The following is a 26,588-nucleotide window of genomic DNA, read 5'->3' as shown; positions in this document are numbered from 1 at the left end:
CATTTTTCAGTTATTCTAATGTGCAACCTAAATCAACCATGATTAGAGCTGCACATATGAATTTTAAGTTAAAAAAAAAGAATAAAAATCCTCCAGAAGTATCTATGCCTCACCTGGTGTATAGTTCACCACACGTCACTGTTTAAAGCGCTATAGTGTGCACTGACTACTCGTTTTGATCACTATTTGGCAGGAAGTCGTCGCGGAATCCCCACTCTCCGAGGCCGATTTCATCGATACTACTCGCCAAAGATGACATGTTGGGAGCATAGGCGCCATTTATCATATCATAATATCATTATGACAACGTTTTTATGAAAGCTAATTACTCCCTTCTTTTTCCTGTTATTCTAATGTGCAACCTAAATCAACCATGATAAATGCTGCACATATGAATTTAAGTAAAAAAAAAAAAAAGAAGAAGAAAAAAACCTCCAAAAGTATCTATTCCTCACCTGGTGTTTAGTTCACCGCACGTCAGTGTTTAAAGCGCTATAGTGTGCAATGACTACTCGTTTTGATCACTATATGGCAGGAAGTCGTCGCGGAATCCGCACTCTCCGAGGCTGGTTTCATCGATACTACTCGGGGGTTTGCGCCGTGGCCCGGGCAGGGTGGTGCACGTGGAGCACGCTCGCAACAACAAATCGATGACATCTGTGCTCATCTACCAGACCTGGGATGCAAGCCTAGGCATTTGGTCGATACCAGCACAGTCGTGAGTAAGACTGAATCAAGTAATGCTGGTAATACTGGACCCCGTAAACAGCATAGAGCTAAAATTCCAAATAACACAGCTGCTTCCAAATAATGAGCTAAAAAGATGTTTCAAACTGTAAACCATGCACAAATATTATGGGACCAAAATGCAAAGCCCAAAGGAATATTTGGGGGTCACCTTCATATTAGAAGTGTTGTCCAAAAGACTGAACAAATCCAGCAGTTACTGTCAGACTCTAATCTGGATTACCTTTGTCTATCGGAGACATGGTTAAACCCTACAACACCTTTTGCTCTAATTAATGTCCCGGGGTACAAGATTTACAGAAAAGACAGATGAAGTGGGAGAGGGGGAGGAGTTATGATTTACATAAGGGAAAACATTAAAAGTGAACAAATAACCCTCCCAGTAGATCATCTTGAGTGTGTTGGAATTAAAATCACCTTGTCCTTAGAAATGTACATAAACACCAAGTGTTTAGTTCACCACACGGCACTGTTTAAAGCGTATAGTGTGCACTGACTACTCGTTTTGATCACTATTTGGCAGGAAGTCTTCACGGATTCCCCACTTTCCGGGGCTGGTTTCATCGATACTACTTGCCAAAGATGACATGTTGGGAGCATAGGCGCCATTCATAATATCATTATGATAACGTTTTTATGAAAGCTAATTACTCCCTTCTTGTTCCCGTTATTCTAATGTGCAACCTAAATCAACAATGCACATATGAATTTAAGTTAATAAAAATAATAATAAAATAAAGTATCTATGCCTCACCTGGTGAGTCACTGTTTAAAGCGCTATAGTGTGCACTGACTATTCGTTTTGATCACTATTTGGCAGGAAGTCGTCACGGAACCCCCACTCTCCGAGGCTGGTATCATCGATACTACTCGCCAAAGATGACATGTTGGGAGCATAGGCGCCATTTATCATATCATAATGTCATTATGATAACGTTTTTATGAAAGCTAATTACTCCCTTCTTTTTCAATCAATCAATCAATCTTTATTTATATAGCCCTAAATCACAAGTGTCTCTAAGGGCTGCACAAGCCACAACGACATCCTCGGTACAAAGCCCACATACTTTTACTATATTTACCTATTATTGTAACGTGCAACCTAAATCAACAATGCACATATGAATTCAAGTTAAAAAAACTCCAAAGGTATCTCTGCCTCACCTGGTGAAACACTGTTTAAAGTGGTATAGTGTGCACTGACTACTGGGTTTGATCACTATTTGGCAGGAAGTCGCCGCGGAATCCCCACTCTCCGGGGCCGGTTTCATCGATACTCGCCAAAGATGACATGTTGCGAGCACCTTGTCGCAGCAATCATTTGTACAAGTGACGTGTTTGGCGTGTCGTTGCAGCTAAACAAGGAGTCATCCACGAGAAACAAAACATAAGAGATATTTTTCCCCCAAAAAGCTAAATATCCGTGGAAGCCGGGTGGTCTGAAAAATAGCTTTCGCTCGCTCCCGACCTCAGATACGAACATACACAATACAGCCAGGGTACTATCTCAACTTAACTTGTACTCTTTGTAAGGGGCAACAGGGTCTATTATCGGACAGACCTGTAGCTGCGTAATTACACAGCAAAGCATGGCATTTTTTTGGGATTAATTACACACTCTTAACCTCCTCCGCCATGCATTCGTTGTCAAGGCAATGGTGATAAGCTAAAGCAGGCTTTAATGTCTTCCGTAATAGAAACAACACAGGAGTCGCTCCACCCTCTTTGTAGCCAAGGTGGTGGCTTCACCAGGAGATGAAATTATGTTTATTTATGCAACAATGTGTCCTGGAGACATCCAAGTGTCCATTTGGAGGATTAATAGCGGACGTGACTAAGGGTGCGTCCGATAATAGGCGCACGGTTGTTTCATCTCGGTAGCTTGCTAGCATTAGCTGCTTTGCTAGCTTTCGCTGCGACACGACTAAAAAATCCATAAAAGGCACCGAGCAAATGGCTTTTTTCGAACACACAACAAAGCAGAGAGACGACAAAAGTCAGCCGGTCGCAAGCGAAAAAGTGTAAAGAGAGAAGAAGCGAAACGTTTGTGAAATAGCGGCGTCGCTCACCAGCTCGGCGTCCACCCTCTTGACAGCGCAGCTCCCCGCCTGACTGCCTGGCGTGTGACGAGCGGCCAAGACTGTCTCAATAAGAGCACACACTTCCGGTTGGAGACTTTCCAAAACAAAGATCCCGGACAGCACACGACGACATGTGACGCGGCGTAAAAACAAAATAAGTACGTGGAACTTAAAATGTTCGTTCGTACGTTACAGTAAAAAGCCAAAAGTAAAGTGACACAATAAAAAGGAAAAAAAAAATGCTCTTTGATAACCAGGAGGTGCGCGTCACAAAGACTAAGATTGTGTTGCCCTCTAGCGTTTACAAATGGCTATTGCATCCTCTTCACGTTGTTTTCACCCAATGTCGTCACTAGGGGGCGATAGATAACAGCTTCACATCACAAATATTAGATACTGTGTTTAACTATCCATCCATTTCTACCGCTTGTCCCTATGACGGATAATATTTACAAAATGAGTCAGGTCCGTTTATTTAGAGTTAATCATCAGAGTATATACATTGAATTATTTACATTTTGTACAATATTTACAATCCGGGGGGTGGGATGAGGAGGGTTTGGTTGATATCAGCACTTAGTCATCAACAATTGCATCAGGTTTTATTTAATAATATAAGTTTTTTATTTGTATCACAACATTACAAAGTACATTCTAAATATCATTCTACTAATACTGTAGTTGAATATTTCTTTTTTTTGTATCACAACATTACAAAGTACATTCTGAGCTTTTCTTCCTGTCACTCACACATTATTCTACTGACTCTGTAGTTGACATCCATCCATCCTTCCATCCATCTATCTTCTTCCGCTTATCCGAGGTCGGGTCGCGGGGGCAGCAGCCTAAGCAGAGAAGCCCAGACTTCCCTCTCCCCAGCCACTTCGTCCAGCTCTTCCCGGGGGATCCCGAGGCGTTCCCAGGCCAGCCGGGAGACATAGTCTTCCCAACGTGTCCTGGGTCTTCCCCGTGGCCTCCTGCCGGTCAAACGTGCCCTAAACACCTCCCTAGGGAGGCGCTCGGGTGGCATCCTGACCAGATGCCCGAACCACCTCATCTGGCTCCTCTCCATGTGGAGGAGCAGCGGCTTTACTTTGAGCTCCCCCCGGATGGCAGAGCTTCTCACCCTATGTCTAAGGGAGAGCCCCGCCACCCGGCGGAGGAAACTCATTTCGGCCGCTTGTACCCGTGATCTTGTCCTTTTGGTCATGACCCAAAGCTCATGACCATAGGTGAGGATGGGAGCGTAGATCGACCGGTAAATTGAGAGCTTTGTCTTCCGGCTCAGCTCCTTCTTCACCACAACGGATCGATACAACGTCCGCATTACTGAAGACGCCGCACCGATCCGTCTGTCGATCTCACGATACACTCTTCCCTCACTCGTGAACAAGACTCCGAGGTACTTGAACTCCTCCACTTGGGGCAAGGTCTCCTCCGCAACCCGGAGATGGCACTCCACCCTTTTCCGGGCGAGAACCATGGACTCGGACTTGGAGGTGTTGATTCTCATCCCAGTCGCTTCACACTCGGCTGCGAACCGATCCAGTGGGAGCTGAAGATCCTGGCCAAATGAAGCCATCAGGACCACATCATCTGCAAAAAGCAGAGACCTAATCCTGCAGCCACCAAACCAGATCCCCTCAACGCCTTGACTGCGCCTAGAAATTCTGTCCATAAAAGTTATGAACAGAATCGGTGACAAAGAGCAGCCTTGGCGGAGTCCAACCCTCACTGGAAACGTGTCCGACTTACTGCCGGCAATGCGGACCAAGCTCTGACACTGATCATACAGGGAGCGGACCGCCACAATCAGACAGTCCGATACCCCATACTCTCTGAGCACTCCCCACAGGACCTCCCGAGGGACACGGTCGAATGCCTTCTCCAAGTCCACAAAGCACATGTAGACTGGTTGGGCAAACTCCCATGTACCCACAAGGACCCCGCGGAGATTATAGAGCTGGTCCACAGTTCCACGACCAGGACGAAAACCACACTGTTCCTCCTGAATCCGAGGTTCGACTATCCGGCTTAGCCTCCTCTCCAGTACACCTGAATAGACCTTACCGGGAAGGCTGAGGAGTGTGATCCCACGATAGTTAGAACACACCCTCCGGTTCCCCTTCTTAAAGAGAGGAACCACCACCCCGGTCTGCCAATCCAGAGGTACCGCCCCCGATGTCCACGCGATGCTGCAGAGTCTTGTCAACCAAGACAGCCCCACAGCGTCCAGAGCCTTAAGGAACTCGGGGCGGATCTCATCTGCCCCTTGTAGTTGACAGTTGAATGTTTTAAAAACTATTCGCTATTGTCCTAAAATACTTATTTCTTTGCATCACAACATTACAAAGTACAGTCTGAGCTTTTCTTCCTGTCACTCACACATTATTCTACTGACTCTGTAGTTGAGAGTTAAATGTTTGCATCATCAGAGAAATGGACATTGAAACAGTGTAAATCTGACTTGGTAGGATATGTACAGCGAGCAGAGAACATCGTGAGTTCAGAAAGCATAAGTACAAGTATATACATTTGATTATTTACATTTAGTTATTTACAATCCGGGGATGTGGGATGTGGGAGGGGGGGGGGGGGGGGGGGTGTTTAACTATCCATCCATCCATCCTTTTTTACGCTTGTCCCTATGACGGATAATATTTACAAAATTCGTCAGGTCCGTTTATTTAGAGTTCTGTACAGATTAATCAAGCCATTAGAGTAATAAAAGGAAAATTATTATAAATGCATATGTAATACGATAAGTAAATACAGCAATTGAATACAAGTGCATTAAATGATGTAATTGTATTATATGAATGTGCTTTTAAAAAATTGAGTTTAAAAATGCTACATATAATATTAAAAAATGCAGCTTTTAAAGGGGCTGTTTTTTTACGATTTTACTATTTTTTGAAAAATGATCAGTGTTATATTTATCATATATGAAGTGTAGATGTATCTTATGTGACTGATGAATGTATTTATATGACACGTTATGGCCTAGGTTTGGTTTACAAATATATGTATTTTTAAACTCTAAGTAGCGCTCTAAATCATTTCTTAAATTCTGTTTTTGTAAAGAGGTTTTGCATTTTCGATGATAATTTACTATGTATTACAGCGGAAAAAATACATTTGTTGTGGAAAAAATACATTAGTTATTTAAAATATTTATTTTATCTGAATTTATTTCATAAATATGTATTTTTATTGTTAGTACGGCTATGTATAATTTCTTTTATTTGTTTTTTAAAGCGGTATTTCATTTTAGATTATCTTTTTTTTAAATATTAGAGCACCTTTTTTAATGATATATTAATAATACTACATGTACTGTAAGCATATTATATATCATCTTGTTAATTATATACATATTAAAAACAAATTATTAGAAGTGATAAGACATAATTTTTAAATCAGGTTCTTGGAAGATTTGGATAAAGATGCGAAAAAAAATACATTAGTTATTTTGAATATTTATTTGACCTTAATTTGTTATAAAAATTTACTTTTCAAATTGTGAGTACAGCTATATATATACATTTTATTTTTTTTCCAAAGGGGTATTGCATTTTAGATGATCATTTTAATGTATTAGAGCAGGTTTTATTTAATAATATAATAATGATATTGTATATAATAATATTACATGTACTGTATATACAGACATATTAATGTATATGGACATTTACAATAAATTAATGGAAGTAATACGACATCATTTTAAAAAAAAAAGTGCTTTTTCTGGAAAAACAAAAAAAAACAAAAAAACAAATTAACTCTGGGGAAAAATTAATTAGTTGTTTTAAATATTAATTTTATCTTATTTTATTATGCAAATATATTATTTAAATTGTAATTACAACTATAAGTAATTTCTTGAATTCAGTTTTTTAAAGGGGCATTGCATTTTAGATGATAATTTTTATGTATTAGAGCAGGTTTTATTTTATAATATTGTATATAATAATATTACATGTCCTGTATATTCAAACATATTCATTTATACACTGTAGATATTTAAAATAAATTAATGGAAGTAATACGACATTATTTTTAAAAAAAGAGTTCTTTGAAAATAAATTAAAAAATAGATTAACCATGGGGGGGAAAAAACATTAGTTATTTTAAATATTATTTTTTCTTACTTCATTATGCAAATATATTCTCTAAAGCAGGGGTGTTGGAGCCTATCTATATTATTTATTTATTAATTGTTTTGACAATGAAATCAAATAATGTCAATAATGATGTTAATGAATTATTGGATGTTTTAGACTTCATTGTGATTGACTGATTGTTTTCAGCTGCTCACGCTCCTACTGGTGAGCCACTTCCTCCTCCTATAATTAAGAAGACGGGACAGCTGGGTGCCCTTTGTCTGTCTACAGTGCCGGCCCGTGGCATAGGCCGTATAGGCAAATGCACGCCAGTGCCACAAATGTTGGGAGAAAATAAATAAATAAATAAATAAGTTGGTACTATTATTTCTAAATACAAAAAATAATCCCACGTTAATTAAAATGCAAAGTAAAGCCTATTTAATAGAAATATTATTTGTTACAACATTACGCCCCCCCCTCCTCCCCCGCACGGTGCGCCCCCTCCCTTCCCGTATCATGACTCTTTTTGGACGTCACCACATCAAAAAATCAACACAAGATGCCAAAACTGTCAGGTGCCCAGGGAAGAAAAAAGAGAAAAGAAGAGGAGGAGAAACGAGAAAAGACAGAGGTAGCAGGTAGGTAACGTTAGCCTACATGAAATTATTTGTCTGTTACAGAATGTGATAGTAACCTGGCTTTTTAGCATTAAGCTAATGTTACATGATTCGGCAATTGCTAATCAATAAATAGCTAGTTCTGTTTTAACGTCGGGTTAATATTGTGGAGGGGGCTAAATTGTTATGGAAAATAATAATGTAACGTTAGGTAATTACAGTACTCCCACTTTACATTCCTCAGGGACATTTCTTTCTTTCTTTAGTTTATTTGGAACATGAACACACTTACATCATAATACATCACACAATTTCATATCATTTCATTTTACATCATGCCCGAAAAGGAGTAGGAAGAAGCAAAGCTTATTTAATCCTACCTCTTTCCCACTTCAAAGCGTTTACAAAATATAGAATCATTTACTGACCTTTTTATATAATAAAATAACATCTATGAGTTAGTATACAACAGTTTTGTAATATGTAATTAATTAATTAATTCAGTCATTATTAACATACTGAGATGAAGAATATCTTATTTTCAATAAGGTTGAAAGTATTTCTCATTATTCTTCTTCTTTGTACTCTGTAAGCACTATTATTTTGAACAACCTCTTAAACTGGATCATATCAGTACCATTTTTAACTTTTTTACTTAATCCATTCCATAATTTAATTCCACATACTGATATGCTAAAAGTTCTAAGTGTTGTACGTGCATATAAATGTTTGTATTAGATCTCTATCAAGCAGGTGTTTTTTGTTTACATTGTTATTGCCTTCTGGTTAGCTAATGTTTGCCCTGCAGGTAATCGTCACTTTTCCACCCCTTTATATATTAGGTATAGTTGTAAGTAAAAAAAAAAAGGTCAAAGACAAAGCTATTCGGGTTCTTGTGAGTATATACACTTCACTGCCGATGTGGGGGGGCGCCACCTAAAATCTTGCCTAGGGCGCCAGATTGGTTAGGGCCGGGCCTGTCTGTCTATCATGTTGAAGGAGTGAGGAGTGAAACAGTTTGTTTACCGCTAAATTAATTGGAAGCCACGCTAAATAAGTTATTTTGATTATTTTGAAAGTCAACCAAGGAGAATATGTTTTGTTTGTGAAAATAAATTATGATCATTTGGAATCTCGACATATCTCCGCGAGTGCTTATTAAGGAATTTAGTGAGTCAAACACCTCCTCGTCAAGACTACTCTGCATTACTTTATTTTTATTTTTTTCGAACTTTTTGAAAGCAAGAGTAGCCGTAACAAGGGGTGTCAAACTCAAATACAGAGTGGGCCAAAATTTAAAACTGAACAAAGCCGCGGGCCAAGGTTGAACAAATTAACCTTTTTGATAGGGACCCAAACAAGTTTTGCATTGAATATTGAACAAGCAAGGCTTATATATGTAGCCGAGGTAAATTTTATTCTATTTTATTTTAATTTTGGTCATTTATTCACATCATTTTTTGTGGTGAACTTCCCCAAAAGTGTTTCTCATTGTAAATAGGTTCCACTCTATTATTTTCCATTACATACCTTTTTGTTTCCCTGGGGGGTGATTTAGCGTTGCACCTTTGTGACCAGCTTCAGTGAGCACTGACGCTCGGAGCTGTGGAGAGAGATCGTTTTTGCCGTGGACTGTGTGTGACGCCCCGTTGTTTTTGTTCCTGTTCAAAAAAAGGTATGTATGTTATGAGGTATTTTTGACATAGTTTATTGTATAAAAAAATATATAAAAAGAGTCGATGTGGGTGGGAAAGATGAGGTGTATTACTGCACATTTTAAGGATCATTTTTCTTAATGTATATTATTTGCTGAAGTATATATTTTATATACTGTGTTTTATTTAATTAATTTAATTGAGACTATTTTATGCTTTATTTACCTTTTCATTATTATTATTTTTACTATTTTAGTTATTATTATTATTATTATTATTTCCACATTAAGAATATATAATTGAATTGAGTGAGCACTGACGCTCGGAGCTGTGGAGAGAGATCGTTTTTGCCGTGGACTGTGTGTGACGCCCCGTTGTTTTTGTTTCTATTCAAAAAAGGTGAATAAACCCTCCATGATTCAACTCCTGAGTGTGCGCCTCACTACAAGATACACAACGCAGATCAGTGACGGTTACATATAACTTTATAGTGACATGCAAAATCGAGTTTCAAATAACAATTAAAAAATATAAATGGCATATCAAATACAATTTAAATAAAAATGTAATGCCTCTTTTCTATTTGCAGCCTTCTGAGGTAAATATCAAAATTAACTTTTTCCACAGGCTAATACATTTGAAAATAAAATAATGAATAAACCAACCATTCAGGACTTTAAACTGCTCAGTTTGCAACACACTGATCTAATCTGATGTTCCCAAGCCAGATACCTGCCATCTTTTCTTGGATGCTAGTTCATTAATGTCGGGGCTCAGGCTTTGAGTTGTTGAAGATGTTGAAGAAGCCCATTTGCCAAAGTGAAGGGGGCGTGGCCAGCCCGAATATAGCCCAAGGAGGCGGGGCGAGGGCCGCCCTTCAAAACCCTTTTCCCTGACCCGCCGGGCCCCACTCCAGTCTGGCCGGCAGCGAGCAGAGGAACATGGCACTCACGCAGGACCCCGTCTTCCTTAGGCTGCAGGAATGGTACACGGCCCACGCCTTGAACCTCAACATGAGGCACATGTTCGATGCCGACAAGGACAGATTCAGCAAGTTCAGGTAGGCGTGAAAAAGCGGGTGTGCTGGGTAAACCTGGCGTTTACGTCGTGTTCCCGCAGCCTCAACCTGCAGACGGAGGACGGCGACATCCTCCTGGACTACTCCAAGAACCTCATCACCGATGAAGTCATGAAGATGCTGGTGGACCTGGTAGACACTCCAACCGCTTCTCTCTCCCACGTCCAATGTCCCGCGCCTTTAAACGTCTCCTCGCTGTTTGGCAGGCCAAATCCCGAGGCATGGAGGCGGCCAGAGAGAAGATGTTCAGCGGAGAGAAGATCAACTTCACTGAGGTACACGCTGACCTCTGACATTTGTCCTGCTGCCACCCCAGAGACGATGACTCAGCCATCTTGTCACATGACCTCGTTGTAGCGCACAACTTAGTCCAAGTTTTTTTCCCCTGTCCATTTAATGTGACACCTAAGACAGCCGAACCACCAGGGGGCAGTAATGAGCAGCGAGCGTGGCGCTCAGTAGACCGCAGAGATCCTAAAAGGGGGATTTTCCCAGACTGGAAAGTCAGCCAAGCCACTAAGGGGCAGTAACGAGCAACTAAAACGGCACTGAGACGAGCGCGGACTTACTGAACGTGTCTATCGGACTTGCTGTTCTCACCCAGTCCCGTAGTTGGCGGTATCCCAGCATTACATTCTGAGCTTTTCTTCCAGTCATTCACTACACATATATGCTTGTCATATTTGTATACATTTATAATATACAAAGTATATTTTGAGTTATTCTTCCTTTCATTCATACATCATTTTTTGTACCACAACATTACAAAGTACATTCTGAGCTTTTCTTCCAGTCACTCACCACACATCATTCTACTGATACTGTAGTTGAAAGTTATTATTTTTTTTAAATAGTGCGTTTTTGTCTTAACATATTTTTTTTTCTATCACATTACAAAGCACATTCTGAGCTTTTCATCCTGTCACTCACACATCATTCCTGTCTGAAACTGTAGTTGATGGTTCGATTTTTTTAACGATGTGTTTTTGACTTACGAGAGTTATTTTTTTTCTAACACAACGTTACAAAGTACATTACGAGCTTTTCTTCCAGTCACTCACCACACATCATTCCACTGTCACTGTAGTTGAAATTTAGATATATTTTTTTTAAATAGTGCATTTTCGTCTTAACATATTTATTTTTTTCTATTACATTACAAAGTACCTTCCGAGCTTTTCTTCCTGTCACTCACCACACATATATACTTGTTATATATGTATACACTGCGATGAGGTGGCGACTTGTCCAGGGTGTACCCCGCCTTCCGCCCGATTGTAGCTGAGATAGGCTCCAGCGCCCCCCGCGACCCCGAAGGGAATAAGCGGTAGAAAATGGATGGATATATGTATACATGGATAATATACAAAGTATATTCCGAGTTATTCTTCCTTTTATTCATGCATCATTTCACTGATACTGTAGTTAAATATTAAGGATGCATTTTTGTCTGAACATAATTCTTTCTTTCTATCACAGCATTACAAAGTACATTCTGAGCTTTTTATCCTGTCACTCACATATACATTCACTGATACTGTCGTTGAAAGGTTGATCTTTTTTTAAATAGCGCATTTTTGTCTTAACATATTTATTTTTTTCTATCACATTACAAAGTACATTCTGAGCTTTTCATCCTGTCACTCACACATTATTCCTGTCTGAAACTGTAGTTGACGGTTCGATTTTTTAAATGATGCATTTTTGTCTTACGATAGTTATTTTTTTCTACCACAACATTACAAAGTACATTACGAGTTTTTCTTCCAGTCACTCACCACACATCATTCCACTGTAACTGTAGTTGAAATTTAGATGTATATATTTTTTAAATAGTGCATTTTTGTCTTAACATATTTATTTTTTTCTATCACATTACAAAGTACATTCTGAGCTGTTCATCCTGTCACTCACACATCATTCCTGTCTGAAACTGTAGTTGATGGTTAGATTTTTTTAATGATGTATTTTTGTCTTACGACAGTTATTTTTTTCTATCACAACATTACAAAGTACATTACGAGCTTTTCTTCCCGTAACTCACACATCATTCCACTGATACTGTAGTTGAAAGTCAGATTTTAAAAAAAAGATTCATTATTATCTTAAAATATGTATTTCTTTGTATCACAACATTACAAAGTACATTCCAAGCTTTTCTTCCTGTCACTCACACATCATTCTACTGACTCTGTAGTTGGCAGTTAAATGTTTTAAAACGATTCACTATTGTCCTAAAATGTTTCTTTTTTTGTATCACAACATTACAAAGTACATTATGAGCTTTTTTTTTCCTGTCACTCACACATTATTCTACTAACGCTGTAGTTGAGAGTTAAATGTTTTAAAAACGATTCACTATTGTCCTAAAATAGTTTTTTATTTGTATCACAACATTACAAAGTACATTCTAAATATCATTCTACTAATACTGTAGTTGAATATTTCTTTTTTTTTGTATCACACCATTACAAAGTACATTCTGAGCTTTTCTTCCTGTCACTCACACATTATTCTACTGACTCTGTAGTTGACATCCATCCATCCTTCCATCCATCTATCTTCTTCCGCTTATCCGAGGTCGGGTCGCGGGGGCAGCAGCCTAAGCAGAGAAGCCCAGACTTCCCTCTCCCCAGCCACTTCGTCCAGCTCTTCCCGGGGGATCCCGAGGTGTTCCCAGGCCAGCCGGGAGACATAGTCTTCCCAACGTGTCCTGGGTCTTCCCCGTGGCCTCCTACCGGTCAAACGTGCCCTAAACACCTCCCTAGGGAGGCGTTCGGGTGGCATCCTGACCAGATGCCCGAACCACCTCATCTGGCTCCTCTCGATGTGGAGGAGCAGCGGCTTTACTTTGAGCTCCTCCCGGATGGCAGAGCTTCTCACCCTATCTCTAAGGGAGAGCCCCGCCACCCGGCGGAGGAAACTCATTTCGGCCGCTTGTACCCGTGATCTTGTCCTTTCGGTCATAACCCAAAGCTCATGACCATAGGTGAGGATGGGAACGTAGATCGACCGGTAAATTGAGAGCTTTGTCTTCCGGCTCAGCTCCTTCTTCACCACAACGGATCGATACAGCGTCCGCATTACTGAAGACGCCGCACCGATCCGCCTGTCGATCTCACGATCCACTCTTCCCTCACTCGTGAACAAGACTCCGAGGTACTTGAACTCCTCCACTTGGGGCAAGGTCTCCTCCACAACCCGGAGATGGTACTCCACCCTTTTCCGGGCGAGAACCATGGACTCGGACTTGGAGGTGCTGATTCTCATCCCAGTCGCTTCACACTCAGCTGCGAACCGGTCCAGTGGGAGCTGAAGATCCTGGCCAGATGAAGCCATCAGGACCACATCATCTGCAAAAAGCAGAGACCTAATCCTGCAGCCACCAAACCAGATCCCCTCAACGCCTTGACTGCGCCTAGAAATTCTGTCCATAAAAGTTATGAACAGAATCGGTGACAAAGAGCAGCCTTGGCAGAGTCCAACCCTCACTGGAAACGTGTCCGACTTACTGCCGGCAATGCGGACCAAGCTCTGACACTGATCATACAGGGAGCGGACCGCCACAATCAGACAGTCCGATACCCCATACTCTCTGAGCACTCCCCACAGGACCTCCCGAGGGACACGGTCGAATGCCTTCTCCAAGTCCACAAAGCACATGTAGACTAGTTGGGCAAACTCCCATGCACCCTCAAGGACCCCGCCGAGAGTATAGAGCTGGTCCACAGTTCCACGACCAGGACGAAAACCACACTGTTCCTCCTGAATCCGAGGTTCGACTATCCGGCTTAGCATCCTCTCCAGTACACCTGAATAGACCTTACCGGGAAGGCTGAGGAGTGTGATCCCACGATAGTTAGAACACACCCTCCGGTTCCCCTTCTTAAAGAGAGGAACCACCACCCCGGTCCGCCAATCCAGAGGTACCGCCCCCGATGTCCACGCGATGCTGCAGAGTCTTGTCAACCAAGACAGCCGCACATCATCCAGAGCCTTAAGGAACTCCGGGCGGATCTCTTCTACCCCCTGTAGTTGACAGTTGAATGTTTTAAAAACTATTCGCTATTGTCCTAAAATACTTATTTCTTTGTATCACACCATTACAAAGTACAGTCTGAGCTTTTCTTCCTGTCACTCACACATTATTCTACTGACTCTGTAGTTGAGAGTTAAATGTTTTAAAAACGATTCACTATTGTCCTTAAATAGTTATTTCTTTGTATCACAACATTACAAAGTACATTATAAATATCATTGTACTAATATTGTAGTTGAATATTTCTTTTTTTGTATCACAACATTAGAAAATACATTCTGAGCGTTTCTTCCTGTCACTCACACATTATTCTACTAACTCTGTAGTTGAGAGTTATATGTTTTAAAAACGATTCACCATTGTCCTAAAATAGTTCTTTCTTTGCATCACAACATTACAACGTACATTCTAAACATCATTCTACTAATACTGTTGTTGAATATTATCCTTTTTTGTATCACAACATTACAAAATACATTCTGAGCTTTTCTTACTGTAACTCACATACATTCTACTGACTCTGTAGTTGACAGTTAAATGTTTTAAAAATGATTCACCATTGTCCTCAAATAGTTTTTTTTATTTGTATTACAACATTACGAAGTACATTTTGAGCTTTTCTTCCTGTCACTCACACATCATTCTACTGACTCAGTAGTTGAGAGTTAAATGTTTTAAAAATGATTCACCATTGTCTTCAAATAGTTTTTTTAATTTGTATCACAACATTACAAAGTACATTCTGAGCTTTTCTTCCTGTCACTCACACATCATTCTACTGACTCAGTAGTTGAGAGTTAAATGTTTTAAAAACGACTCACTATTGTCCTAAAATACTTATTTATTTGTATCACATCATTACAAAGTACAGTCTGAGCTTTTCTTCCTGTCACTCACACATTATTCTACTTACTCTGTAGTTGAGCATTAAATGTTTTAAAAATGATTCACTATTGTTCTAAAATAGTTCCTTCTTTGTATCACAACATTACAAAGTACATTCTAAACATCATTCTACTAATACTGTAGTTGAAAAAAAAAATTTGTATCACAACATTACAAAGTACATTTCAATCTTTTCTTCCTGTCACTCACACATCATTCTACTGACTCTGTAGTTGAGAGTTAAATGTTTTGAAAACGATTCACTATTGTCCTAAAATAGTTATTTCTTTGTATCACAACATTACAAAGTAAAGTCTGAGCTTTTCTTCCTGTCATTTACACATTATTCTATTGACTATGTAGTTGAGAGGTAAATGTTTTAAAAACGATTCATTATTGTCCTAAAATAGTTATTTCTTTGTATCACAACATTACAAAGTAAAGTCTGAGCTTTTCTTCCTGTCATTTACACATTATTCTATTGACTATGTAGTTGAGAGGTAAATGTTTTAAAAACGATTCGTTATTGTCCTAAAATAGTTCTTTCTTTGTATCACAACATTACAAAGTACATTCTGAGCATCATTCTACTAATACGGTAGTTGAATATTACTTTTTTTGTATCACAACATTACAAAGTACATTCTGAGTTTTTCTTACTGTCACTCACACATCATTCTACTGACTCTGTAGTTGACAGTTAAATGTTTTAAAAATGATTCACCATTGTCCTAAAATATTTCTTTCTTTGTATCACAACATTACAAAGTACATTCTGAGCTTTTCTTCCTGTCACTCACACATCGTTCTACTGACTCTGTAGTTGAGAGTTAAATGTTTTAAAAATGATTCACTATTGTCCTAAAATAGTTCTTTCTTTGTATCACAACATTACAAAGTACATTCTAAACATAATGCTACTAATACTGTAGTTGAATATTACTTTTTTGTATCACATTACAAAGTACATTCTGAGCTTTTCTTACTGTCACTCACTTACATCCTACTGACTCTGTAGTTGACAGTTGAATGTTTTAAAAACGATTCACTATTGTCCTAAAATGGTTCTTTCTTTGTATTACATTACAAAGTACATTCTGAGCATCATTCTAAAAAATACTGTAGTTTAAAGTCAGTATTTTTTAAATGATGCATTTTTTTCTAAAAAAAAGTAGTCTATGATTTGTAATTGTCAAATTAATTTCTCAATGCTATTAATGGAATGAATGAGCCAGTTGTCCTAATGGGTTCTAAGGGCCGTGCAGTGCTTCACGTGGCTCTGAGGAACCGCTCCAACACTCCCATCATGGTGGACGGCAAAGACGTGATGCCGGAGGTCAATAAAGTCTTGGACAAGATGAAGGATTTCTGTCACGTGAGTAAAATGCGGTAGTCGAGAATACTTTCGTGGGATCGGATGGAGTTACCAATGTTTACCTGCAGAGAGTTCGTAGCGGGCAGTGGAAGGGTTACACAGGAAAAGCCATCACAGACGTGGTGAACATCGGAATAGGAGGATCCGATCTTGTAAGAGCTTCGACTCTCCGTCAAATGTATTTTTCTGATTTTGGATGAACTGATCTCTTTTTGGGCCGCAGGGCCCCCTGATGGTGACGGAGGCCCTGAAGCCGTACTCAAAGGACGGGCCCCGAGTGTGCTTCGTGTCCAACATTGACGGGACGCACATCGCTAAGACGCTCGCCCATCTCAACCCTGAGACCACGCTCTTCATCATCGCATCCAAGGTGCACCAGATGTTCTCTGAGGCCCGCTCAACCTAACATCAAAGACGATTTGGAATCGTCAATTACGATAATCTGATGTAACACGTTTTCGTAAACATCAAAGACCATTTGGGAGTCGTCTTTTAACTTGGTTTTTATAAACATGGAAGACAAGTTGGACTAGTCAATTAACCTGACATAACACATTTTAGTAAACATCAAAGATGATTTGGAGTTGTCAATTAACCTGACGTAACAAGTTTTCGTAAAGATCAAAGACAATTTGAAGTCGTCTTTTACAAAACCCAAAACCAGTGAAGTTGGCACGTTGTGTAAATGGTAAATAAAAACAGAATGCAATGATTTGCAAATCCTTTTCAACTTATATTCAATTGAATAGACTGCAAAGATAAGATATTTAATGTTGTTTTTTTTTTGCAATTAATCATTAATTTAGAATGTAATGGCAGCAACACATTGCAAAAAAGTTGGCACAGGGGCATTTTTACCACTGTGTTACGTGGCCTTTCCTTTTAACAACACTCAGTAAACGTTTGGGAACTGAGGAGACCAATTTTTGAGGTGGAATTCTTTCCCATTCTTGCTTGATGTACAGCTTAAGTTGTTCAACAGTCCGGGGGTCTCCGTTGTGGTATTTTAGGCTTCAGATTGCGCCACACATTTTCAATGGGAGACAGGTCTGGGCTACAGGAAGGCCAGTCTAGTATCTGCACTATTTTACTATGAAGCCACGCTGTTGTAACACCTGACTTGGCATTGTCTTGCTGAAATAAGCAGGGGCGTCCATGGTAACGTTGCTTGGATGGCAACATATGTTGCTCCAAAACCTGTATGTACCTTTCAGCCTTAATGGTGCCTTCACAGATGTGTAAGTTACCCATGTCTTGGGCACTAATACACCCCCATACCATCACAAATGCTGGCTTTTGAACTTTGCGCCCATAACATTGCGGATGGTTATTTTCCTCTTTATTCCAGAGGACACGATGTCCACAGTTTCAAAAAACAATTTAAAATGCGGACACGTCAGACCACAGAACACTTTTCCACTTTGCATCAGTCCATCTTAGATGAGCTCGGTGCCCAGCGAAGCCGGCTGCGTTTCTGGGTGTTGTTGATAAATAGCTTTGGCTTTGCATATTAGAATTTTAACTTGCACTTACAGATGTAGCGACCAACTGTAGTTACTGACAGTCGGTTTCTGAAGTGTTCCTGAGCCCATGTGGTGATATCCTTTACACACTGATGTCTGTTTTTGATGCTGTACCGCCTGAGGGATTGAAGGTCACAGGTATTCAATGTTGGCTTTCAACCTTGCTGCTTACGTGCAGTGACTTCTCCAGATTCTCTGATCCTTTTGATGATATTACGGACCGTAGATGGTGAAATCCCTAAATTCTTTGCAATAGCTTATTGAGAAATGTTGTTCTTAGACTGTTCAACACTTTGCTCACGCATTTGTTGACAAAGTGGTGACCCTCGCCCCATCCTTGTTTGTGAATGACTTAGCATTTCACGGAAGCTGCTTTTATACCCTATCATGGCACCCACCTGTTCCCAATTAGCCTGTTCACCTGCGGGATGTTCCAAATAAGTGTTTGATGAGCATTCCTCAATTTTTTCAGTCTTTTTTGCCACTTGTACCAGCTTTTTTGAAAAATGTGGCAGGCATCGACTTCCAAATGAGCTAATATTTGCAAACAATAACAAAGTTTACCAGTTTGAATGTTAAGTGTCTTGTCTTTGCAGTCTATTCAATTGAATATAAGTTGAAAAGGATTTGCAAATCATTGTATTCTGTTTTTATTTACCATTTACACAACGTGCCAACTTCACTGGTTTTGGGTTTTCTAACTTGCCGCAACAGGTTTTTATAAAAGCACGGAAGACAATTTGGAGTTGACAATTAACCTAATGCAACAAGTTTTCGTAAACATCAAAGACAATTTAGAATTGTCAATTAACCTGACATAACAAAAGTTAGGAAACATCAAAAAGATGATTTGGAATTGTCGATTAACCTGACGTAACAAGTTTTCGTAAACATCAGATACAATTTAAGTTGGTAATTAACCTGACGTAACAAGTTTTCGTAAACATTAGAGACAATTTAAGCTTGGTAATTGACCTGACGTAACAAGTTTTAAATATAAAATAAATATAAAGACAATTTGAAGTCGTCTTTTAACTTGGCGCAACAAGTTTCCTAGACATCAAAGACAATATGGGATTCAAATAACCTGACGTAAAAAGTTTTTGTAAATATCATAGACAATTTGGAGTTGTCAATTAACCTGACGTAACAAGTTTTTGTAGACATTAGAGACAATTTAAGCTTGGTAATTAACATGATGTAACAATTTTCCGTAAACATTAGAGACAATTTAAGCTTGGTAATTAACATGACGTAACCAGTTTTCGTAAACATCAGAGACAATTTAAGGTTGGTAATTAACCTGACGTAATAAGTTTTCATGAACATTAGAGACAATTTTAGGTTGGTAATTGACCTGGCGCAATAAGTTTTCCTAAACATCAAAGACAATGTGGGTTTCAATTAACCTGACGTAAAAAGTTTTTGTAAACATCATAGACAATTTGGAGTTGTCAATTAACCTGGCGTAACAAGTTTTCATAAACATGCGAGACAGTTCAGAGTCAACAATTAAGTTGATGTAGTAAGTTTTTTGTAAACATCAAAGACAATTTGAAGTCGTCAATTAACCTGACATACCCTTTTTCTTGACTCAAAAATCATCCAAAGACGAGGCACATGAATTTGTTCATTATACTGCTGTTGCTTAGTCTGCTTCAATGGTGGTTATTGTTACGCATCCTTGATGTTTATGTCATTCTTTCTTATAGACATTCACCACCCAGGAGACCATCACCAACGCTGAGTCGGCCAAAGAATGGTTCCTTGAACACGCCAAAGACGTGAGCTTGGACCCTCCCACTCCCATATAGCACCTTATTGTGATCCACTTGTTGAAGGCGAATGTCATTCTCCCACAGAAACACGCTGTGGCCAAACACTTTGTGGCTCTGTCCACCAACGGCGTAAGTCGCAACACACCCGGACGATAACCCCGCCTCTCCAATGATGTCACCTTCCGTCTCTCTCTCCCGCAGCCCAAAGTAAAGGACTTCGGCATCGACACGGAGAACATGTTTGAGTTCTGGGACGTGAGTACTCTTTAAGCTCTCCTATCTGCAGAAAGAGGGGGGGGGGGATTGGCTATATTTAAGCAAGACTCTTTGACCCGGTCTGCAGCTGCAGCATACCTCCCACCAGTTATTATTGGTGGTGACCTTCTCCCTTGCAGAGGTGACTGTACAGCAAAGGTCACAGAGCAGCCTTCAGTTACAATGTTGGCCTTTATGCTGCGTCACACTGTCTACAATGTATACTTTCATTTTGCAATAAAAGAATATATCCTTTTGATACATGTTTTTTATTTTCTCAGTGGGTCGGAGGTCGCTTCTCCTTGTGGTCAGCAATCGGCATGGCCATCGCCCTGCACATCGGTACTGTATGTTCATAAAATGATAGCATAGAACCATTTGAAGCAGGGGTGTCCAAACAAATACCAGGCGGTTTCTGAATGCTACATATTAATACATACATATTAATATAACCTCTTAAGGCCCAAGCTGTTTTTACATGCTTTTTCTAAATTTCTCTTTGCTATTTGGGCTTATTGGACCCTAATTAGAATAAAAACTAAGAATCATGTTTTGATATGATGTCCATAAATACACAAACGTGTACTTCATGTTTATGCTAATTCTTATTTTTACACTTTTTTTTCTCCAAATTCCATCGTATGTTATACTCTTCTGACACCACCAGATGGCAGTATAAGTGTCCACATAAGCGGCCATAAGACCCCAATTCAATAGTGTACACAATTTTGGAAACAAGAGCTAAAAGGTGCTGTCCATGCATGTGGCCACTAAGCCTTTAGATGTATTAAATATTACATATGCTCCCATATTAAGGACAATGTGAAAAAATCCAATCAATAACCCTTAAACATTTTTAGAAATGATTATACAGCATTTACTTATATGACACAATCCAAACAACCTTCCCTAGTCATGGTGCAAAAAAGAAGAAGCAACTAACATAAAGGTCAACACGCATAACACAACCTGCTCGCTGAATTTTGTAGATATTATGAAAAACGTCGAAACACCATAAAAAAAAAAGTCGAAATCACACCCATTTAAATCCATTAGAGTGCATGATAACTTAGACTTAGACTTCCTTTTTATTGTCATTCAAATTTGAACTTTACAGCACAGATAAGAACAAAATTTTGTTACATAAGCTCATGGTAGTGCATGATAAAAAAGCAATAAGGTGCATATATAAATAAATAAATATATATAAATATAAATAATATATAAATATATATATAAAATAAATAAATATATATAAATATATATAAATGAATAAATAGATTACTGTACAGATAAATATATTGCACTTTTTCCACATGCGTCCACGTTTATGGATGTATGTTATATTGTCTTTTTTATTCCAGCGAGTTAATCCATTTTGGGGGGAGTTGAGGGGATAAATGTAAAACACTGTCTCCACACTTCAATTTTAGCTGCTTGATATTTCTGATTGATTACAAAACTTTAAGTAGGTCGTCACAGAACTAAACAAGGTAGGAGTCAAAACCAATCAATAACCCTTAAACATTTTTGGGAATGATTATACAGCCTTTACTTATATGACACAGTCCAGACAACCTTCCCTAGTCATGGTGCAAAAAAAAAAATGCAACTAACATAAAGGTCAACACACATAACACAACCTGCTCACTGAATATTGTGGATATTATGAAAAACGTCCAAACACCATCAAAAAATAAAAATAAAAATGACACCCATTTAAATCCATTAGAGTGCATGATAAATGTAAAACACACTTATCAATTTTAGCTGCTTGATATTTCTGATTGATTACAAAACTTTAAGTAGGTCGTCACAGAACTAAACAAGGTCGGAGTCAAACCTTTCACATACTCTTAATATCTAATTATATTACTTATATACCCATCATATTAATATAATATCTACAATTTGTTTTAGCCTAATGCGGCCCCCACGTCAAAAACTTTGGACACCCCTGATTTTGAAGGGTAAGAAGCCATCTTGGTCAACTAAATATGAGCCAAAAATATGATGTCATAATCAAATAAATGAATGAAATACTATGTTGGAAATGTTTGAAAACTACATTAAAAAAAATATTAAAATACTCAGGTATCGAAATATATATCATAATATAATGATAATATTTGCTAATATTAATAGTAATAACTGGGGAGATTGCTGGCTTTTAGTAATAGTAGTAATTTTAAAACTATTTTAAAATATATGAAAAAATATTAACGACTAAGAGTAATAATATAATATCATTAATGATGATCCACATTATTCTAATACCTGCCTTGTTCATGTCCTGTACTGTACTACCACTTTTAATACATTATAATATTAACAATAATTACTTATGATGGTAAATAAAATAAATCATAACTTTTTGTCACTGTGGTAATTTAATAACTAATTTTTTTTTTAAAGAACATATTTATTACTGCATACCTACATGTGTCTACTATGTATGATGCATAATAAAAGTATCAATAATAATACAACAATATTAATATTGATGCATATTATCACAATATCTGTCTAGATTGTGTCCTGTCCACATATCACATATTAATAATAATGTATGTTTTGTTATATTCTTTTTGTAATAATATACTGTAGTTTGTATTTGTAAATTTATTTTATTATATGTATTATTTGGTTCATAAAGGTAAAAAACATGTTATGATTAAATATTTATCGTTATATTAATAATGACAAATATTGTAATTAGTTGTATGAATCACAGGTTTATTATAACTAGAATAATAATTTAAGGTTTTAAATATACTATTGTATATGTAACTATTTATTTTATATTTTTAATTAAAACATGAAAAATAGTTCAAATAATAGTATAATCTACTACAATATTTATTATAATATTTATACAGAAAAATACTGTAATTATTAAATGAATCACTGTGTAATAAGCTATATTATTTATAATAATTTGACGTTTTCAATATTATATTGTATGTGTAAATTTAATTTTTTTCAATAAAATTTAATGTAGTTAAAAAGTAGTTTTTTCGACAGAATCCCTCCTCTAACTTGTTTTTGGCATCTTCTTCTGCATTAGGCTTTGAGAACTTCGAGAAGCTTCTTTCAGGCGCTCACTGGATGGTAGGTCATGTCGGAGGTGAATAATGATAAATCCTTTTTAAAAATGCCCACATAACCATTAAGGTCCACGTGAACCATCAAATGAGATCCTGTACCAAGAAGTGTGTGAAAAAAATGTTACCTTTCCAGGACAACCACTTTCGCACGGCACCTCTGGATAAAAACGCCCCAATGCTGCTGGCCCTGCTGGGTATTTGGTATATCAACTTCTTCCACACGGAGACCCACGCCATGCTGCCCTACGACCAGTACATGCACCGCTTTGCCGCCTACTTCCAGCAGGTCAGACGGTCAACACTGTTGCAGAGAAACATCGTTTTTTAAAACCTTTTGAAATGGATTTTTATGTGCAGCCACTTGTTGCTAGGCAGAATTTGTGTGGTACAATAAAAAAATAAAATTAAAATAAAATAATTAAATATATATATATATTTTATTTATTTATTATTATTTTTTTTTTATATATATATATTTTTTTTTATTCATTTATTTTATTTAATTTTTTTTGTATTTTTTTTTGTATGTCAAAGCAGTACACTAAACAGTACAGTTCGGTACGCCCTTATTTAATTAGTGTTATCACTCTGTCAATGAGCCTTGAGTATTGGCCGATACTGATCACGATCCAATATGATATCAGCAAGAATCAAACTATTTTTTGGTTTTTATTTTGTCGTTTGGAATTTTATAATCGGCCTGACCAAGTGAAATTACCCCAACAGAAAACAATTTTGTTAGGTATGAAAAACACTAACCTATTTATTATTTACCGCTGAGAATTGACTTATGCTGTCTCTAAGTTGAAGTGGGGTTGTAATTTTTTTTTTTTTTTTAGCAACATCAAACTTTTTATTTTTATTTTGTCATTTGGAATTTTAGAATTGGCTTGACCAAGTGAAATTACTCCAACAGAAAACAATGTTGTTAGGTATGAAAAACCCTAACCTATTTATTATTTACTGTCTGGAATGGATTTATGCTGTCTTTAAGTTGAAGTGGGCTGGTAATTGTTTTATTTTATTTTGTCGTTTGGAATTTTAGAATAGGTTTGACCAAGGGAAATTACTCAAACAGAAAGCAATGTTGTCAGGTATGAAAAACACTAACCTATTTATTATTTACCCTCTGGAATGGACTTATGCTGTCTCTAAATTGAAGTGGGGTGGTAATTGGGTTTTTAGCAACATCAAACTATTGTAATTTTTTCTATTTTGACACTTGGAATTTTAGAATCGGCTTGACCAAGTGAAATTACTCCAACAGAAAACAATGTTGTTAGGTATAAAAAAACCAAAAAACTAACCTATTTATTGTCTGGAATGGACTTAAGCTGTCTTTAAGTTGAAGCGGGATGGTAATTGGGTTTTTAGCAACATCAAACTATTTTAATGTTTTCTATTTTGGCACTTGGAATTTTAGAATTGGCTTGACCAAGTGAAATTACTCCAACAGAAAACAATGTTGTTAGGTATAAAAAAACCAAAAAACTAACCTATTTATTGTCTGGAATGGACTTAAGCTGTCTTTAAGTTGAAGCGGGATGGTAATTGGGTTTTTAGCAACATCAAACTATTTTAATGTTTTCTATTTTGGCACTTGGAATTTTAGAATTGGCTTGACCAAGTGAAATTACTCCAAAAGAAAACAATGTTGTTAGGTATAAAAAAACAAAAACTAACCTATTTACCGTCTGGAATGGACTTATGTTGTCTTTAAGTTGAAGCGGGATGGTAATTGGGTTTTTAGCAACATCAAACTTTTTTTTTTTTCTCTCATTTGAAATTTTAGAATAGGCTTCACCAAGTGAAATCACTCAAACAAAAAACAACCTTGTCAGGTATGAAACACACTAACCTATTTATTATTTACCACCTGGAATGGACTCGTGCTGTTTCTAAGTTGAAGTGGGGTGGTAATCGGGTTTTTAGCGACATCTAGTGGCCGCAATAATTTATCAAGCTCATGGCGCAGTAAGTGGAAAGATGCGGACACGTTTGTCACTGGATGCTCGGACTCTTTGTGTCTGTAAGTAATAGTCAACTATAATGATTTGAAACTTGTTTATATTATTTTAGACTACAATATTGTTCAATTAATGACACTTAAGTGTAGCTCGTGTGCTATTGTGTGCTTAGCTGTTATGTATCTGCTATCTCCTGGTAGCCTACAGTCTACCATGTTTACCTTGAAAAAAACAACAACAAATTGCCTAAAGATAAAAACAACAATAAAGAAAACACACATCAACATAGTCTGCCTAATACTCTCTGCAGTTGAACACATAAAGGCCTCTTTTGCCCATATTTCCCATGTAATGCGTCTTCAAGGCATTGCAGTCAAGTAGATTTTGTCCCAACAATGTTTACTGTGTGCAGGGGGACATGGAGTCCAATGGCAAGTACGTGACCAAACACGGCAGTCGTGTGAACTACCACACGGGGCCCATCGTGTGGGGGGAGCCGGGCACCAATGGGCAGCATGCCTTCTACCAGCTCATCCATCAAGGTACCATCGCCCTAAAACACATCTGAAGCAACATGGATGCATTTATTTGAGGTGTTTTTCCCCCACCCAACTTAGGAACGCGCATGGTGCCGTCCGACTTCCTCATCCCGGCCCAGTCTCAGCACCCTATCAGGAACAACCTGCACCACAAGGTACATTTCACAATAAAACACCTCATTTATATCAGTGAGTATTTCACAAAACTGAAACATGCTTTTCTTTTCTTTTTTTTAATCTACAATCCATGCATTACTGAGGTAAAAAACACAATGAATAAAATGGAGGAAAATCACAATTCTGTCAAGTAGTGTTCAAGTTGTTTTAATGTTAAAATTTGACATATTTGAAAGTCCACAAAAAAAAAGTCATTCTTATTGAGAATATTTTTTAAACAAAAAAAATAAAATAAAATAAATATATTTACAAAAAAACATTTTTTTACATAGACATATTTATTTTTATTTGTATCATAATATTTTCTATGCAAAATGTAACTTTAATTCTGAATATACAAAATTTTGAAATATTTTTACAAAATATTTTTTTTAATTTTTATAGATTTACAAACAATTTTAAGTCAGGTTATATTTCCGTTTTTCTTTTTGATTAATCTGAATATTTATAAATATGTTATTTTTCTACATATTAATAAGCATAACAATTTTGTTTAAAAATATTATATATTTAAAATCAAGTTTTGATCTATTTTAAAAATGTGTATTTATATTTTTGAAATTTACACAGATACATATATATATATATATATATATATATATATATATATATATATATATATATATATATATATATATTTATCATAATATATTTTGTAG

General features: G+C 37.4%; 2 protein-coding genes across 3 annotated transcripts in view; one reads left to right on the top strand and one right to left on the bottom strand.

The window, feature by feature from the left end:
- Positions 1–2,900, bottom strand: part of garre1 (granule associated Rac and RHOG effector 1) — a 64,991-nt gene extending 62,091 nt beyond the window's left edge. Inside the window, exon 1 of the mRNA XM_061964570.2 lies at positions 2,817–2,900. The gene's annotated coding sequence lies outside the window, so the exon portion shown is untranslated. The remainder of the gene's footprint in view (positions 1–2,816) is intronic.
- Positions 2,901–10,124: 7,224 nt separating this feature from the next.
- The window catches only part of gpib (glucose-6-phosphate isomerase b), a 20,157-nt gene continuing 3,693 nt past the window's right edge, over positions 10,125–26,588 (top strand). For both annotated transcript variants that reach the window (XM_072913327.1, XM_061963561.2), the window contains exons 1-14: positions 10,125–10,266; positions 10,326–10,416; positions 10,491–10,559; positions 16,464–16,583; positions 16,652–16,735; positions 16,807–16,953; positions 19,819–19,890; positions 19,969–20,013; positions 20,086–20,139; positions 20,421–20,481; positions 23,207–23,250; positions 23,380–23,532; positions 25,626–25,755; positions 25,831–25,907. In XM_072913327.1, coding sequence (XP_072769428.1) covers positions 10,148–10,266; positions 10,326–10,416; positions 10,491–10,559; positions 16,464–16,583; positions 16,652–16,735; positions 16,807–16,953; positions 19,819–19,890; positions 19,969–20,013; positions 20,086–20,139; positions 20,421–20,481; positions 23,207–23,250; positions 23,380–23,532; positions 25,626–25,755; positions 25,831–25,907 — 1,266 coding nt within the window. In that variant the 5' untranslated portion in view covers positions 10,125–10,147. The remainder of the gene's footprint in view (positions 10,267–10,325; positions 10,417–10,490; positions 10,560–16,463; positions 16,584–16,651; positions 16,736–16,806; positions 16,954–19,818; positions 19,891–19,968; positions 20,014–20,085; positions 20,140–20,420; positions 20,482–23,206; positions 23,251–23,379; positions 23,533–25,625; positions 25,756–25,830; positions 25,908–26,588) is intronic.

Source organism: Nerophis lumbriciformis, linkage group LG06 (assembly GCF_033978685.3).
Source record: "Nerophis lumbriciformis linkage group LG06, RoL_Nlum_v2.1, whole genome shotgun sequence".
Taxonomy (NCBI): domain Eukaryota; kingdom Metazoa; phylum Chordata; class Actinopteri; order Syngnathiformes; family Syngnathidae; genus Nerophis; species Nerophis lumbriciformis.
This window is presented reverse-complemented; position numbering and strand designations above follow the sequence as displayed.